Consider the following 16,943-nt stretch of genomic DNA (forward strand, 5'->3'; position numbering starts at 1 on the left):
TAGTATTTCTGCTTCCAAATGTGTATGTTGTGTTGTGCTTTGTGCAGGTTTGGATGCTGATTTGCTGGCTGTCATCCCGGCGTTCTCCCGGCACCCCTCCCTCAAACACCTGATGCTAGGGAAGAACTTCAACATCAAGGGCAGGTATGGACGGCGCAGGGGGAAGCAGGCGCACAGATGGTGCTGAAGATGATTCTGATGATGAATGTCTCTCTCTTCTCTCTCTGCCTCCTTAGGGTGCTCGATGATATTCTGCAGAAACTGGTTCATTTGGTGCAAGAGGAAGAGTGTGTGAGTTGGATTATGTAACATATTGTGCACACACACGCACAAATCCTCCGTGGCATTCCGCACAGATGCACGCCTACACATGCCTCACAGATTTGTATCCACGCACACATCCTGCACTCACCAACACTTGTCACCTTTTAAATTCACCGTCTAATTTCTTCTATCTTCATTCATGTGCATTTGAGCTCAATCTGCCACCTGACACACTCACAAGGTGCAAATATGCGCACCAGTCCTGTCGTCTGTGGTCTCGGACGAGTGATTCATTTGGTTTCAGTTTATTCACCAAGCTCTGGGGCACTCTCTCTCTCTCTGCTCTTCGCTATGCAAATCCAGCATGACAAGAAGCTTACTCAATAATTTACCTCTGCTGATGGTGATAGCTCACAACTGTGTTTTTGCACTGAATATGGTCCGATGCATGTGTGCAAGCACATTAGCAAAGGGAAAAATTGTTATAAATGTTTGAGTTCAAAGTAAGACACCAGGTTAGATTTTGGTCTGTGTCTGGGTAACAATGTAACACAAGCATAAGTATCGTCTATGCTTGTCCTCAGCACAGCTTTGGTTCAGTGCCCAGTGTTAACACTCCAGTACATGAGGCACAGAAGGCTGGGAGCATCAAGAGTGAGAAATGACAAAACCCAGCGGCATATTCAAAGTGCTTCAACAAACAATCTGTCCCTCTCTGTGCCTTTTCCTCCGATATGAAGCAGGAAAGGGTTAGCCAAGCACAGAGATGGGAAACAGCCCTTGGTCAAACTGTATTTTACATGGATGCAGTGTCAGTGATGTCACTCATTGGTTTCTGAAGGATTTTCAATTGCATCAACAGTGACAGGTGTCATTTTGGAAAATTGTGCGCACCTTGTCTTTTTTTTTTGTTTTTTTTATCTTTGACCTTTTGGTCACGTCAGATATACAGATATAACGCCGCCCGCGTTTATGAGTTGTGCCTTAAACCATTATGCCATTTGCGCGCCCCTCATTGTTATTAATTATTTAATTATCACCAAAATAGATGAGCTTTAAGATATGAGATAAAAATCACCACTTTATCATTACCCATCCATCCATTATCTACACCAGTGGTTCTCAACTAGTGGGCCGGGACCCAAAAATGGGTCATGAAGCTCTTGCTAGTGGGTGCGAATGTATGCCAGGGGAAAAAAAAAAGGTGACAAAAACTCTATGGAAGAGCCAGGTGGACATAGAGTAATTTCATACACTTATTTTTTGAGGTTATCCTGTGTTTACGAGTAAAATTCAGTTTTTCCACAAGATTTCTACCCTTTGATGGAAAATGATACCGCTCTACCCAAGATAACAAGGAAATTCTTTGAGAAGTTACCAAACTTTCATGCTGTCTCAGGAAAATGGAGTAAAATAAGATGTATGCATGCAGATCCTTCTGTATCGATGTGCTTTTCTAACGTGTTTGTTCTATCATGTCTTTGTTCTATACGTATTTTATATTCAGAGTACAAACATCAACACTTTTTGGAGTGTTCTTATGTTTTCATGGTGTAATGGTAGCCAAGAATACTGATTAACCAGTGATGACTGATTAACCAACGTTCATGAATAAATTAACTTTTTTGTCTTTTTGGGTCGTGATTTCTCTTAAGGGGGAGGTGGTGGGTCCTGATGCATGACCAGTTGAGAACCACTGATCTACACCACTTACCCCATTTGAGGTTGCAAACCAAGGACAGCTGTCAAAGTACAAACAACCAGGCACACTCATCTACAGGCAATTTAGCATCACCATTCAACCTAACAAGCTTTTCTTTGGACTTAAAAGTACCCATGCATGCACTGGGAGAACATTTAAAGTCTGCTCAGAAAGGCCTTGCAAAGACCTGGATTAAAACCTGCAATGTTTTTACTGTGAGACAACCCAACCATTTTACTATACAAACAGCGTAATGACCTTTCAGAACAAAACTGATCTTTGCCCCAGTCTTTACCCGTTTAGAACAGGGGTGTTCGAACTATGGCCCGGGGGCCAAATGCAGCCCACGGTCTGTTTTTTGTTTCCCCAAAGCAGGCTCTAGTAATAAAATGGTATATGTCCCACATTAGAACATGAAGCTTGTGCTTGATTTTAGTGTACTTCTTTGTTTCAGCGCCGGACAGTGCTACCATGCTAATGCTGTAAACAAACATTCTGACAAGAAGTATTTATTGATGTTTTTTATGTGACCAAATTGAGACAACACTGTGAATGGTCAACATGTTGGCAACCAAAATAATATTATATCTTCATTAAGAATGCCCTGATGGATTACAGCAGCAAATACCAGGGCCACCTGCATTTCAGAGGCAGAACCAGGGCCTCCTGAAGTCTGACTGGCCTCCCCAAAATCTTTAAAATGATTGACTTTACAGCTATTAATGAGCAATTAAATCATACTTAATCACTTAGCATATTTGAACCTCCATTTGATTGGTTTTGCTGATAATCTCAAGGAGAAGCTTATAAAAATGTCCCCACCTTTTTTATATATTTCTACATGTGGCATTCAGTGGATAAAATTTGGATGCCACAGAATAAGAGGGCCACACTGGCATGGGATTGCACCACTTTTTCACTGCTTACCCCCACGTGAGGTCATAACCGTGCAATTTAAGAGAATGGGGAGTATACTGTTAGTATAACTGAGCAAAGGCTTTACTGAGAACACTCCTCAGTTAGGACAATAAGGGCAGCTGGAGGAGGGCAGAGTGACTCACGGCCTGTGAGTCTTTCTCACTATTATTTGAGGCTGAGCGCTCACCTACCATATTAAAGCTAGTAGTGGATGCTCAGCGACTTTGCCAAATGGAATGGAATCATAGCACAAGAGGACAGTTTAAACTTTTTTCCCCTTGAGAGATTTCAAACACAGACAGTTCATGAACTCAGGAAATTTATAAGCCTGATTTCACGGTTACATGTTTGAAACAGCATCTAAACTAAAATAACACAATTTCAGCATTTAGTTGTTCAGAATCTGAAAATTATTAACCAAATTTTAGTCTATAAATACCAAGATTTATTGCACAATTTCAACATAAATTCCAACATAAGTTTTCTTTATCTTAAGCATTTAATAAACACTTCATTAGCCTCTTTCATGAATGTTTTGCTAGAAAGAGAGAAAAAGGTTAACTGGAGTTATTGTTCAATGCCTTAAAAGCTTGAAAAAGAAAAAGCAGTGGCTTATCAACAATATTAAATCAAATGTTTTCAGCTTTTCTATTACTGTCTTTGTGCCCCATGAACAGATTCCTGCAGACATTTTGACCCGTGGCACTGCAAAATGAACAACTTCAAAAAGTTTTCAGATGAAATAATGGGACCACACAGAGTGCGGCGGTGCAAATAAAAAGCTGATTGTGATGCACTATGTCTCCCTAAGAAAGTAAAAAAATCAATGAATGAATCATCTGCAGCTGAGCTCAGCTGAAAAATCGGGTTTTAATATCTGATTTCCATCCAAGTTGTTGTACTTGGAATAATGTTTTCAGTTTGCTTTGTAAAGATCATCATTCATCAATCAATTGCAGGATGTTTTGAGGAAACATATTTAAAAATTAGGAGCCTGACAACTAATCTACCCTTAAATACCCATTGATTTGCCATGACTTATCATATTTTAATGTCGAGTCAGTGTCTCCTTTCAGCTTCAGTATTTCATCATAGACTTGCTGCTCAGATCAATTTTACTACTGAAAGTTCTAGTTTTAACGATCCTTATTTTTCCTCCATGATCTTCCCATGCCCATCAACCCTCCCACAGGCCCTTCAGTCCCTCTCCTTAGCTGACTCGAGACTCCGTCAGCGGGGCACGGTGCTAGTTAACGCTTTAGGCTCCAACACCTGTCTACGAAAGGTCGACCTGAGCGGAAACCTGCTGGAGGACTCTGGAGCAAAGATGCTCAGCAAAGCCTTGCAGATCAACACAACACTGAGGTATGTTTATGTGTTTTTAATCATTGATGTGTGTGGTTTTTTTTTGGAGCATGCAGGAGGAGAAAAAAATTTGTGAGAGGAGAGATTAGAGAAGCAGGTCAGAGAGAAAATTGATATGTTTGGTGTGTTTTGAAGGGGAGGATATGTGGAGCCCGCTGAAAGGCAGAACTGTAACTTCAGTACAAGCTTCAAAGTGAACCATGTAGTAGATAAGAAGGCAAGACAGGTAGCGGAGGAATGGCGAGGAGAATCGATGGAGGGAGGAGAAAAAGGCCTTTAGGCATACAAGGCATTGCACCACCTTTATGTACAAGAAGAAACTGAGTGAGTTTGTGTTTTGGAAATGGAAGGAGTAGATGCTTTCCCAGAGAAAGGGAGAAAAAAAGAGATAGTATGCAAGTATTAGGATGGGAAAATGGTTGGCTTTGGACTAGAGAGGGAGAAAGTAACATCAGCCTGGGGGAGAGAGACCTCCCAAGGAGTGAGATTTGGGTTTAGCTGATTGAATTTCTGGGGCAGAGTGAGTCGGGGAGAGGAGAGATGGGAGAGGAGAGGAGGAGGAGGATGGATGAAAGGAAAGAGGGGCTGAAAATGACTGATATATTAAAAACAGGAGTTAGACAGAGCGGAGTGTAGGTGGAGAAACTGCACTGTGAATAACAGACGCTCATTAGTTGCATAGAAGTCGTTCCTGCATCCTTAATTTTGAAGTATGAAGCTTTTCTATGCATGCTGCGGCACAGAAAGTCCTGGAAATTGTCTTGTTAATTTGGCTGTGAGGTTTTCGTGCAGGTGCATGGTCATATAAACACAGCAACTCTGAAACTATACATGTGTGTGTGCGCTTCTGTTTGTGTGTAAAGAGCTTTAGAAAGCGTCTGATCTTCTCCTTCTTCCTCTCTCTGCCTGTCTTCCCCTATTTCCCTCTGGTTTGATCTGCTCTCAGGAGTGTGACGTGGGATCGCAACAACACCACAGCGACAGGCTTCCAAGATGTGGCGAGAGCGCTGGAGCAGTAAGACAACACAACACACGCACACAACACACACAATGAAAAGCGTTTGAAGAGGGCTGCACACATAAAACGGATCAGTCACACATAAACACACACGGGCAGATTACCATCTCTGTACAATGTTTACGATTACACAGCATTTCATCAGTCCTCTGACGTGTGTGTCTGTCAAACTGCTGTGTTTTAAGTGTGTGGCTGTGATGTTTTATGCGTGTGCGGTGTGGGGGTGTGTGCATTTGTGTATTAGGGAATTGAAGACAACTGTTAAAGTGCTGTGGGTGTTTTGTGTTTGTTCTGCTTAACATCACATTTTCTCCTCATGTAATTGCAGTAATGTTATCTTTTGCTCTTTTTTCCTTCTCCTTTCAACTCATTAGCAACTTCACCCTCCAGTACATGCCCCTTCCCCTCAGTGATGTCACACAGGCGTATCGCAGTGCCCCAGAGAAGACTGACCTGGCCCTGACCAAGGTGAGGAAACTTCTGCTACCTTACTCTGTGCTGTCCAAGTTCTCTTCATCATACTGGTAAAGAAACTGCAGCAATCAAACAAGCTTTATCTGATTATTAAGGTCAGAATGATTCCTGTGTTTGATAAATGACTTTCATTTTGTGGTGAATTAGAAGTGATGATTGGAATTAATCATAGATGCAACCTGCCTGCACCCCACAGAAAGTTTGCATGAAAAATGTGAAGAATTACAGGAGTTTTGGGGTGAGTTATTGATATCAAAGATTAGAAACTAGGGCTGTCGGAATTAATTAATTAAGCACGATAAATAAAGATCTATATTATGTGCACTATTTTGTGCACACAGTTAAGTCTCATCAGCATCTCCCTGCAGCCACAATGATAGAATAAGTCCACCACTGCTCTTTAAAGTGTCATTTCCCTTTAACATCTCACAGACAGCTCAGTGGACAAGTCAAAAGTCATCTACACCTTATGGTGTCAAATATTTTCCTCCTTGCTGCCCCCTTATTTCCATAACAAGCTCCTTTTTCTGTGGTTAGGTTCATGTCATTTAGATTCTACTGTTCCATCATTTCCTTTACATTTCAAAACATACATTGTGGTTAACTTTATGACCAGATCTCCAATCTACCTATAAAAGCAGGTCTAAGTGCAAACAGAGAGTTAATTCTCCTTAGTTTAAGATAGTCGAAAATCCCAAATCACACAAAAATATATGCAAAATTTAAAAATGTGATTTATTGCAATTGATACAGGAATTATAATTGCAACTACACATTTTAATCCTTTGACAGACCTATTAAAAGGGAAAAACCCAGAAGATAGAATTTCTCAATATATCTGATAATACTGAATCTGCTAACTCTGTTCAAAGGTAACATGAGTAAATAGTAACGTTAACCTTTTTTATCATGATTTTTCAGGTTTTTGCAGTATCAAGTTCAAAAGTCTTTTGTGTATCTGAGAACCAAAACCTGATGACAACATGATAAAATTGCCAACATATCCATTACATACTGAACTGAATCACAACACAGATTTCAGTGCTTTGTTTCCCTAACCTGACACGCCACATAGACTGTTTCATTTATCTGCTGCATGGAGATACTTCTGGGAAAACCTCCCATACAAAGTGTCTAGTCAAATTGCGGAGCTTATGGATGGCTAAAATTCTTGCTGAAGCCTAACAGGAGATGTGCAGAAACATCTCTTCTAAGATAAGCTATTGATGTAGCTCTTTGCTCTTATTTTAATAAAGAAATGTGGTCAAAGTCTGATTAAACTGTCCCATTTTTACAGCTACACACCCGAACTAATTGCTACTTGCTTACTGTACACCCCCCCAAAAGTGATCGCAAACTCATGCCGAAGCAGGTCAGAAGAAGAGCAAAACACCTTTTCTATCATGAGAATCTTTCAGAGCTGCTCTTTGCTCTTGTTAGATAAAGAAATGTGGTTTTGATAAAACTGATGCCATACTATAGTTACATCTGAGCTATCGCCTACACTGGAGGCGACAATTGTTATCAGCTCACAGTACAACAAAACCCCACCCACAGATACTGACTCTTTCTCCTCAAACAACGCTGATTGGTCAGAATCATTCTCAGTTTGGCACCAGCAATCTGGGTTAGAGTTTTTCACAATGGATTTACCTGATGACAGAAATGGCATCTGGCCAGTTAGTAGTAAAAATAAGATTTCTTTTGGTTTGGTGAGGTTTATTCATTATATGAATTTGTTAGCAGGCGTTTTTTTAAGATATTGCTCATAAAAATGTTTTTTGGTTTGTTTTTTAATATCGTTGACCATTATATTTTTCTTTTTTATGTTTTATCTCTTATAAGTATCAGTTCAGGCACCATTTTGGCACCAGTATCATATTAAAAGTATTGGTTTAACACCAGTATAAGAAAGAAACCTGAACGATCTTCAACTCTACTGTAGTTCAAAATGAACTATTACATATCAAGTATACTGAATTTTCAGGTGACACATGCACAAAATATTAAAACCTTAGGATCTGTGACGGAGTGCTGTGGTTATATACAAGCATGACACGTTATAAAATTTACTAAAGCCAGGAAAAAATTGCCAGTTTTTCATGTACTTGGCTCCAGTTATCAACCATAGTGACTAATTTACAAAAAGCTTACGCACAGCAGTATCCTCAGCACAACACATCCAAACACACTCTATAATTTCACCCACTAAAGGAAACAAGTTTGTACTGCATAGAAAGTAAAAGTATCCGTGTGAAAATCTAACTTTATTATGATGTTAACGTAATGTGGCAAACCACAATCCCTGTGATTGGTCCACGGGTAGCACCGATGACTGCCAGTCTCTTGAGTTATGTCTGCAGGTGTGTTGTGTGTAATGTTGAGTGAGATATATGGCTTCAGACGGCAATGCAACTAGTCGAATCTACTTGATGACATCTGAAATATTAGACATGCATTTCCTCATCCCCGTCTCTCTCAGTGGAGAAAAATATTCCCCCATCCTCTGTCTTAGATGACACAGCTGCTGTACTTTCCATCCTCTCCAATGTCTTCTCTTTTTTCTGCTTTGCAATAACTGCAGTATAATTAGCTGCTGCTAAATATTTAACTTCTCAACTTGCTTGTTTTCGGTTGTCATGGTTATTAGTACACAAACAACAGGAAATGTAGCTGCAGGACTGACAGGAACAAAATGACATGCATTTATGTTGTGCTTAGAAAGGCATCGACTACTACAGCGTGGCTATGAAATATAATTGATGTAGATTTGATAGATTTGACTCAAAAGTGTAAGCCTGTTGGCTTACAGCTATGAAGCCTGTCTTTCAGAGCAGCCCTAAATATGCATAACTCATTCATCCTTCATAAAATAGAAATGGGCAAGCATTTAAAACATTTCCCCCTGTGTTTGATAACAACGACAAAAGCTGTTCAGACTAAAATGCATTTGTCAACCTGCCACTAACCATGTTTACTTCTACTGTAAGAATGAGCATTTACCCCAGGGGATTGTATGTGGCCTTCAGGGCTTTGCGCCAGCCTTGGGTTGACCCTTCAGGAGCTGCTGTTTCTGCATTGGCTTACTTTTTCAACATAAGAGGTTGCAGCTTGGTGATCATGATCTGGATTAAAACTAAGAAGTTGTTTACACCTTGTGCTAACGTCCCTCTTGGGTGATCTGATAGCAGATAGACAGCATCAAACAGTCACCGTTGGGCCAAGGAACATCAGAGCAAACAGCAGACTTTTTCACAAACCGCCCTGCATCATGCTGCCCTCAGTTTCTACCCTCTCCTCTGCTTCTTCAGTTCTTGTGGTTTTGATCATTTGTTACTCTGTTTGCAAAGTTTACAGCCTGTCATTCTGTTGCTCCTGCATTGCTCTTTGAACAAGGATGCAGAAGAAAAAACAGAATGTACTTTCATGTGTCACTGTTTGCTGAACAGCAGGTCGTCGAGATTTTCCAGGCTTTTTATAAACCTCAGTTGACTTTTTTTTTTTTTTTCAAACCAATAAATATGCATTTCAGATGTCAGCTTTAAAGCCTTTATGCATTCTGTTACTTCATAACACTGTCTGGAAGGTGATGGATCTCTTTGATGGCAGAAATCAGCTTCATGGTGATGTTTTTATGGTTGGGTTTATGTAACTGGCATATTTTTACCTGTGCTCTGAAGAGTTTTGTCACCTAGTCCTTATTCATTTTCTTTTACTCTAACACAATGTCTTTATATGGCTTTTTCATTGAAAATTTCTCTTGATAGAGCCAATTCAAACATTTAATTCCAAGCTACTTATATACAAAGCAGTAACCTTCTCTTGTTGGTATGACGGGGGTGTTTATTGACGAGACAAAAACGGTGCTAGGCAGCCTCTTAAAAAGACACAAAAGAGACAAAGACCACAAACAGCAAACATCAGCTTTCGCCTGTATTGTCTTTTTTTCTCTTGACATACAACAGTATCTTGTTTTGCACGTTGGCTTGTTGAAATCAAAAGAAGAATATCCGACATTCCTCAGCACAAGAGATAGCTATAGCTGAATATAAAAGCTGTCACTTTTCATCATGAAGGATGTGGTCATTTTTCTTCAGTGCCGCCTCAAACTAAATGATGTTTGTCACATAGCTTGTAAGCTTTAGTTTACACAGAAGCCTGTTTACACTGCATGTCATACTTCATTTCCTGTACCGCTCAGCCATCAGTCAATCACTCACAGTTTCTCTCCTCCCCAAAGTGTTGGAGGCTGAAAGAGCATGTCTGATACAAACACATGAAAACAAAATCAACTGAATGTTTGAACATGCGCTTTACTTGGATACCCTGACAGCTGTGTTTTTTTTTTTAATTAGAAATAGATCCACTGTGAAGCTAGATGAATGGATCCGTTTTTTTTTTTGTTTGTTTGTTTTTTTTTTTTAAAGTGTACCAGTCTCTGTGGCTCAGTAGGTCTCAGCTGTCTCTCATCCAGCAGGTCTGGTGTTTTGATCCCGAGCTCCGGTCAAATGTTCATGTGTCCTTGCATATGAATGTAAAGGGAACAATTAAATAACACATCCCAGATCTCGATGAATAAAACATTCCTGTTGAAAATCTTTGTTTATTACATAGTGGAATGTGTTGAGAATGAAATTGCATAAGAACGAACAATGGAAAGCAAAATCATTAACCCATGGAGGACTGGACTCAATCACACTCAGAATAAAAGTGGAAAAATCAGATCATAGGGTGATCCAACTTCAGTGAAGTTTCTTGAGACAACTCAAAATGAGGCTCAGTTGTGTGCATGGCCTCCACATGCCGGTATGCACTCCCTACAACGTCTGGGCATGCTCCTGATGAGATGACGGATGGTCTCCTGAGGGATCTCCTCCCAGACCTGGATCAGGTCATCAGTCAGTTCCTGGACAGTCTGTGGTGCAACGTGATGGCGGTGGATGGATTGAGACATCACTGACCATCACTGACCCACCACCAAACTGGTCATGCTGGAGAATGTTGCAGGTAGCAGAACGTACTCCACGGCGTCTCCAGATTCTCTCATGTCTGTCACATGTACTCAGTGAGAACCTGCTCTCATCTGTGAAGAGCACAGGACGCCAGTGGCGAATCTTCCAATTCTGGTGTTCTCTGGCAAACGCCAATGGGCTGCACAGTGCTGGGCTGTGAGCACAGTCCCCACTTGTGGACGTCGGGCCCTCATACCACCCTCATGGAGTCTTGGTCTGACAGTTTAAGCAGAAACATGCACTTAGTAGCATGCTGGACATAATTTTGTAGGGCACTGGAGGTCCTCCTCCTTGCACAAAGGAGCAGATAGTGGTCCTGCTCCTGGGTGTATGCCCTCCTACGGCCCCCTCCACATCTCCTCTTGTACTGGCCTGTCTCCTGGTATCTCCTCCACACTCTTGACAGTGTGCTGGGAGACACAGAGAACCTTGCCTTGGTGTGCATGGATATGCCATCCTGGATGAGCTGCACTACTTGAGCTACTTCTGTGGGTTGTAGATACCACCTCATGCTACCACTAGTGGTGAGGGTGCTGGAAAAATGCAAAAGTGACCAAAAATCAGCCAGGAAGGATGAGGAGAGGGAAACGATCTGTGGCCACCACCTGCAAAACCATTCCTCTATAGGGGTTGTCTTGCTAATTGCCCCTCCTTTCCACCTGTTGTCTGCCACGTTTGCACAACAGCAGGTGAAATTGATTCACATTCAGTGTTGCTTCCTAACTGGACAGGTTGATATCCCGTAAGTATGATAGGCTTGGAGTTACATTGTGTCAGACACCACCACAATCCTCTGGATGGTTTCTAGATCATATGTCAATATCATCATCCTCCTCCACATGTCACTCACATGTCTGTCAAAACTAAACCTCATGAGAAAATAAAATTTTTCTGACTCGATGAAACTTACAGCAGTCAAAACTACACACATACAATGAGAGACCTATGCAGGGTTTCTGGATGATTGTTTGAATGCATGACAGGGACTAGCACATTAATTTTTTGATCTGAACATACAAAATGTTTTTTAGCTTTGCTTTACCCCTTCATCATCTGTGAGTCCCCGTGTTTATTCTTTTCCTAAATCAGTCTGAGCAGTGAAAGCTATCCAGTTGTTCTATTGTGTTACAGACATGTTTTGATGTCCTCTTCCATTGTTGACTTTAAAACATTAGAGAAGCTGTTTACAGCATTTCTAAAAGGCTTTGTTGCTTAGTAGTGCCATGCAGCAAATATGATGAGACATTTAAACAGCAACAACTAAAACTCTTTGAACTGTAACTTGACAGGACTGAGGAACCTCTCCTGAGAGGACGGAAACTTTTACAATAAAAATTGGATTACAGCTCTGATGAAGCTTGACATTTATAAGGAGGAACTCTGTTTCACTCCAATTATTTCACTGTAAAAACCTCAGCTGACTGCGTGGGACCTTTTGGATGTGTTAACACATTCCAGTAATTAATATCAGAGCTGACTGGCATGTCTGGAGACTTAAATGATAATTAAAGATAAAGAGCCGTGCATAGTGCTTACATATAAACCAGGCCTTTTCTACTTCAGTTTGATCAGTGTGTCAAATTAGCTAAAAAATAACTGACCAGCTATTAATTAGAATATTACCTTATCACCCCTGTTTGTGCAACCTGCTGTAATTGGACTGGAATATGTGCTTCACTACGACACACAAAGTGTTGCTGAACAAGATGGCACGTAAATAGGCAGGTGAACATGTCATGTTTGTGTTGACTCAAAACTGAATAAATCATGAGACTAAAACTAACAAAATAAGTATTGGTGCCTGAGTCTCCAGCTGCTGAGTGGCAGAAAGTGCATACTCGTGACAGGGATCATCAGGGACTAAGCATCAAGCAACATTTATAGAAATGTTTGGAACCGTGACATAACGATAATTAAGCCACAAGACAGCGCGACTCTGAACAGTTGCTACCACATACAGTATGCTCCATATCACCAAGCCTACAAGGATTCAGTTAATTACAAATATAATATTTAGCCTGCTCCTTTTCCCTCTTCTTTTTACCTCTAAGTAAAATTGTAGTACCTGTAAAAAGTATTCTCACCTTTGGATATGTTACCCTTTTTTTTATTTTATGAGTCAATCATGTTAAAGTGAAAGCAAACTTCTGCAGAGTAATGTAAATTAAACAAAAATCTATCTTGTAAAATAAGTGACTGAATTATTTTACCCTTCATGTCAGTATTTAGTAGATTTACCTTTGGCTGCAATTACAGCACTGAGCCTGCAGGGATAGGTCTCATTCAGGCTTGCACATCTGGACAATGCAGTCCTCTTTGCAAAATTGCTCAAGCTCTGGAATTGGATTGAGTTCTGGACTTTGACTCGTCCAGTCCAGAACTTTCACCTTGTTGTCTTTAGACCATTTTTGTGTAACTTTGGCTGTATGCTTCAGATCATTGTCTTGCTGGAAAATAAATATTCCCCCTAGCTCTAGTTCTCTCCTCTCAGTTTGTGAGGACAGCCGGATCTAGGCAGATTTGTGCATACTTGGAGTGTTCTTTTGTATTCACAGTGAAATGGTAGCCAGGAATACTGATTAACCAGTGACTGGACCTTTCAGACACAGGTGTCCTTATATAACAACCACTTGAGAGACATTGCACTCAGGTGATCCCCATTTCACTAATTGTGAGACTGCAAATTGATTGGACCTCTTTTGAATTAAAAAGTTTAAATAAATTGAATAGTAGCTTATTTTACATTACTAGTCACAGTCTTCTCCATTTTCTAAAATTAGTTTGAGAAAATCTTGAGCTGAGTCATCAGTGTTTCAGCCTATGTAAAGTCATTAGTCTAAAAAGTCATTGTGGCCTGGACTCCAGAACTTTAATACAGGAGTTCACATACAGTAGGAAATGTTTTCAGGCTGCCGTATTTGTCATTGGGGAACCCTTGATTCCATCTTTCTTTACATAAGATGATTAAGCAGTGAGCACTTCCACCTGCTGAGTCAAGACAAAAAAAATATCAAAGGCATCCCATTTATTTTTTTTCCATGGATCAAAACTCTCTCTCCAGTCTCCTTATTACCATGCAAATGGACTTGTCTCCTGTCTCCTGCACACTGTGCTTTGTAAACACCTGTCATCTCCTCTCCTTTCTCTCCTTGTTTGTTTTTCGTCTGTGTGTATGCGTATGGGTGCATCTGACAGATCCAACGTGCCCTGCTTAGGAACAACCAGACTCAGCGTTTCTCTCAGAAACAGGCTCTTCGGCTGCACCAGGGCCTCGTCACCAGCACTGCTGAACAGGTGAGTGTTTGAATTTGGACAAATGAAGGTTAACAAGTCAGGAATGGTATTTTGTGTTACACCTTCCTTACTTTTCTGTATGTGATTATTTAAGATGTGTGCTCTTGCTTGAATTTTTCTGTTTGTTTATGTAGGTGATGGAGCGGCTGTGTGTGCGGGTGCAGCAGCAGGTTTGTGTCCTGAAAGGCTGTGAGGAAGGAGAGGAGGTTCAGACTGCACGACAGATCCTGAAAGAAGCCAGAGACTCCAGAGCTGTGAGTAGAATGATCTAAATGTGGATCTGAGAGTTTTCTGGGACATTTATACTCAAATAACTTCCAAAAGATGTGAGATACCAGCACTCAAAGAACAGCATTTTGTTCATTTTAATCCTATTTTTGTGTACTTGTGTTTGTACTTAATGGTGCTACAAATATTTTGACAATCGCCGTTAATGGAGCCTCAGATGTATCACCATTGACATTGCACATTCTCATACTCTAACAAAGCTCTGGAGCATTTATTTCCACTGTTTTTCCATCCCACAACTTAACACTTTGGTTTCGTCCCAAAGCACCCATCTGAGTTATTTTCAGCCAAAGCATACAGCTATTTTCAGCACTTAAACTTTAATAATGCCCAGTACAAATTTGGCAACTAGCTGTTGAACAGACTGCATCATTTTTAGCAGATACCGAGCCAAAAAATTCACTGAGGAGTTGAAGCTGACCAAAAACAGAACAAAGCCGAGTTAGTTTATTGGACCTTAGTGTTCAAGGTACACACAAACACTAGTTCAAATTAATTCTAATACAAATGTTTGTCTGCTGCCTGCCAAGGTCTCTGTATTAACGGATAAACAAGTGTTATTTTTGCCCTTGAGTGGCCAAAAATACTCTGTGGTTGCGCTGAAGTGCATGGACTTTGCTGTGCTTTCCTAGTCACTAGCTTTTGAAACAGGGTAACGTAAGACAAAGGGGAGATTAGGATGGTGTTAATCTTTAGAATATTGATTTCTATCCTTCAACAAAACTACTTCAGCTGGTTCTGTGATTAATCAAAATTTTGACAGTACTAGAAATAATACTTAAAGTGGCAGCGGTGGAATTATTTTACAGAACTGTGTCTGCAGGGAGGCACTTAACCAAAGTGTGCTGGGAGGTACACTCCACTACTGTTCCAAGTATTGGGACACTGAGCCAATTCCTCTGTTTTTGCTGTGGACTGAAAACATTTTGGTTTGACATCAAAAGATGAGAAAAAGACAGGAGACCAACATTTCAGCTTCTTTTTCCAGGTATTTACATCTGGATCTGATACACAACTTAGAATATAGCGCCTTTTGAAGATTTATTTGGGGCAGGTGTGTCCTATTACATTGTTTATTCAATCAATAGCACTGAATGTCTACGCTCAGTTTCAGATTTGGGTTTTGCCTGTGCAGACTGCATTTATAGTTAGAGGTGTAACCAACATGAAAATCAGAGAGCTGTCTATGGGAGCTGAAGCTGAGAGAAGATGGAAAATCAATCAGAGCCATTTCACAAACATTGGTCATAGCCAGTACAACCATTCTGAGTGTCCTAGAGAAGAAAGAAACCACTGGTGCACTCAGTAACAAAGCTGGCAGACCAAGGAAAACAGCAGCAGTTGATGAAAGAAACATTGTGAGAGCTGTAGAGAAAGACCATGAAACAACTGTTAGTGACATCAGCAACAACCTCCAGAGGGCAGGAGTGAAGGTATCATCATCTACTGATCACAGAAGACTTCATGAACAAAAGCACAGAGGCTACAACAGGACTGATGAGTCAAAGATGAACCTTTACCAAAGTGATGGAAAGGCTAAAGTTTGGAGAAAGAAAGGAGCTGCTCATGATCCCAAACATACAAGCTTACCTGTGAAACACAGTGGAGGTAATGTCACAGCTTGGGGTGCGTGGTTTCTTCTGGGACTGGCTCATTAATCTTCATTGATGATGTAACACATGATGGCAGTAAAATGAACTCGGAAGTCTACAGAAATATTTTGTGTGCCAATTTTAAGAAAGATGCAACCAAACGGGTCGGGAGATCCTTCATCATGCAGCAAAAAATGACCCAAAACACACTGCCAAAACAACAAAGGAGTTCATCAGGGGCAAGAAGTGGAAGTGTTTTGACTGACCAAGTCAATCTCCAGACTTAAACCCTATAGAGCATACATTTACCTGCTATGGGAGTAACCCCCCAAAACAAACAACTAAAACAGGCTGCGGTGAAAGGCTGGGAAAGCATCACAAAAGAAGGATGCAAAAGTTTGGTGATGTCAGTGGGTCTCAGGCTTGATGCAGTTGTTTTAACTATATATTGTCTTATTCGCTTCTGTTACAAATTATGCTATCTTCTAAGTTGTGTATCAGATCTAGATGTAAACACCTGGAAATTGAAGCTGAAATGTTGATCTCTTGTCTCATATTCATCTATTGATGTCAAACCCAAATGTTTTCAGTCCACAGCAGGAGTAAAGGAATTGGCCTAACTGTTCCAATACTTTTGGAGGGGAGTGTAAAAAAGAAGCATGCAATTGGTGCAATTTACCAAAAATAATTCACTAATTATGGACCTTAGTTGCACTGCAATTGATCCTGCCAACATGGTAGTTGTGAACAAGTTTGTTTACTTTTTATCCAAATTACAAGTTTGAATTCAAACACAACACTGACCTTGTGAATTCCACTTAACAATACTTAAAAAAAACTAGTTTAGTGTTGAACTTATTGCAACAGAGAGCATTTTTCTCCAAACACCAAAAACCTCTAGGATTTAACAAACCTAAATTGTTGCTATTTCACCCTTCATTACAGGAAACTCTTCCTAAAGTTGCTGATCTCTAAACAATCCCAATAAAAGCTGCTGTGACACTGAACACTGAAAC

The 16,943-nt window shown here is 40.5% G+C and overlaps 1 protein-coding gene across 5 annotated transcripts in view; it reads left to right on the forward strand.

Moving 5' to 3' along the window:
• The window catches only part of carmil3 (capping protein regulator and myosin 1 linker 3), a 214,089-nt gene that overhangs the window by 157,363 nt on the left and 39,783 nt on the right, over positions 1 to 16,943 (forward strand). For all 5 annotated transcript variants that reach the window (XM_041804349.1, XM_041804345.1, XM_041804346.1 and 2 more), the window contains 7 exons: positions 48 to 144; positions 237 to 291; positions 4,077 to 4,249; positions 5,196 to 5,264; positions 5,642 to 5,735; positions 13,949 to 14,047; positions 14,182 to 14,301. In XM_041804349.1, the coding sequence (XP_041660283.1) occupies positions 48 to 144; positions 237 to 291; positions 4,077 to 4,249; positions 5,196 to 5,264; positions 5,642 to 5,735; positions 13,949 to 14,047; positions 14,182 to 14,301 (707 nt within the window). The remainder of the gene's footprint in view (positions 1 to 47; positions 145 to 236; positions 292 to 4,076; positions 4,250 to 5,195; positions 5,265 to 5,641; positions 5,736 to 13,948; positions 14,048 to 14,181; positions 14,302 to 16,943) is intronic.

This window comes from Cheilinus undulatus, linkage group 13 (genome assembly GCF_018320785.1).
Source record: "Cheilinus undulatus linkage group 13, ASM1832078v1, whole genome shotgun sequence".
NCBI classification, from domain to species: Eukaryota; Metazoa; Chordata; class Actinopteri; order Labriformes; family Labridae; genus Cheilinus; species Cheilinus undulatus.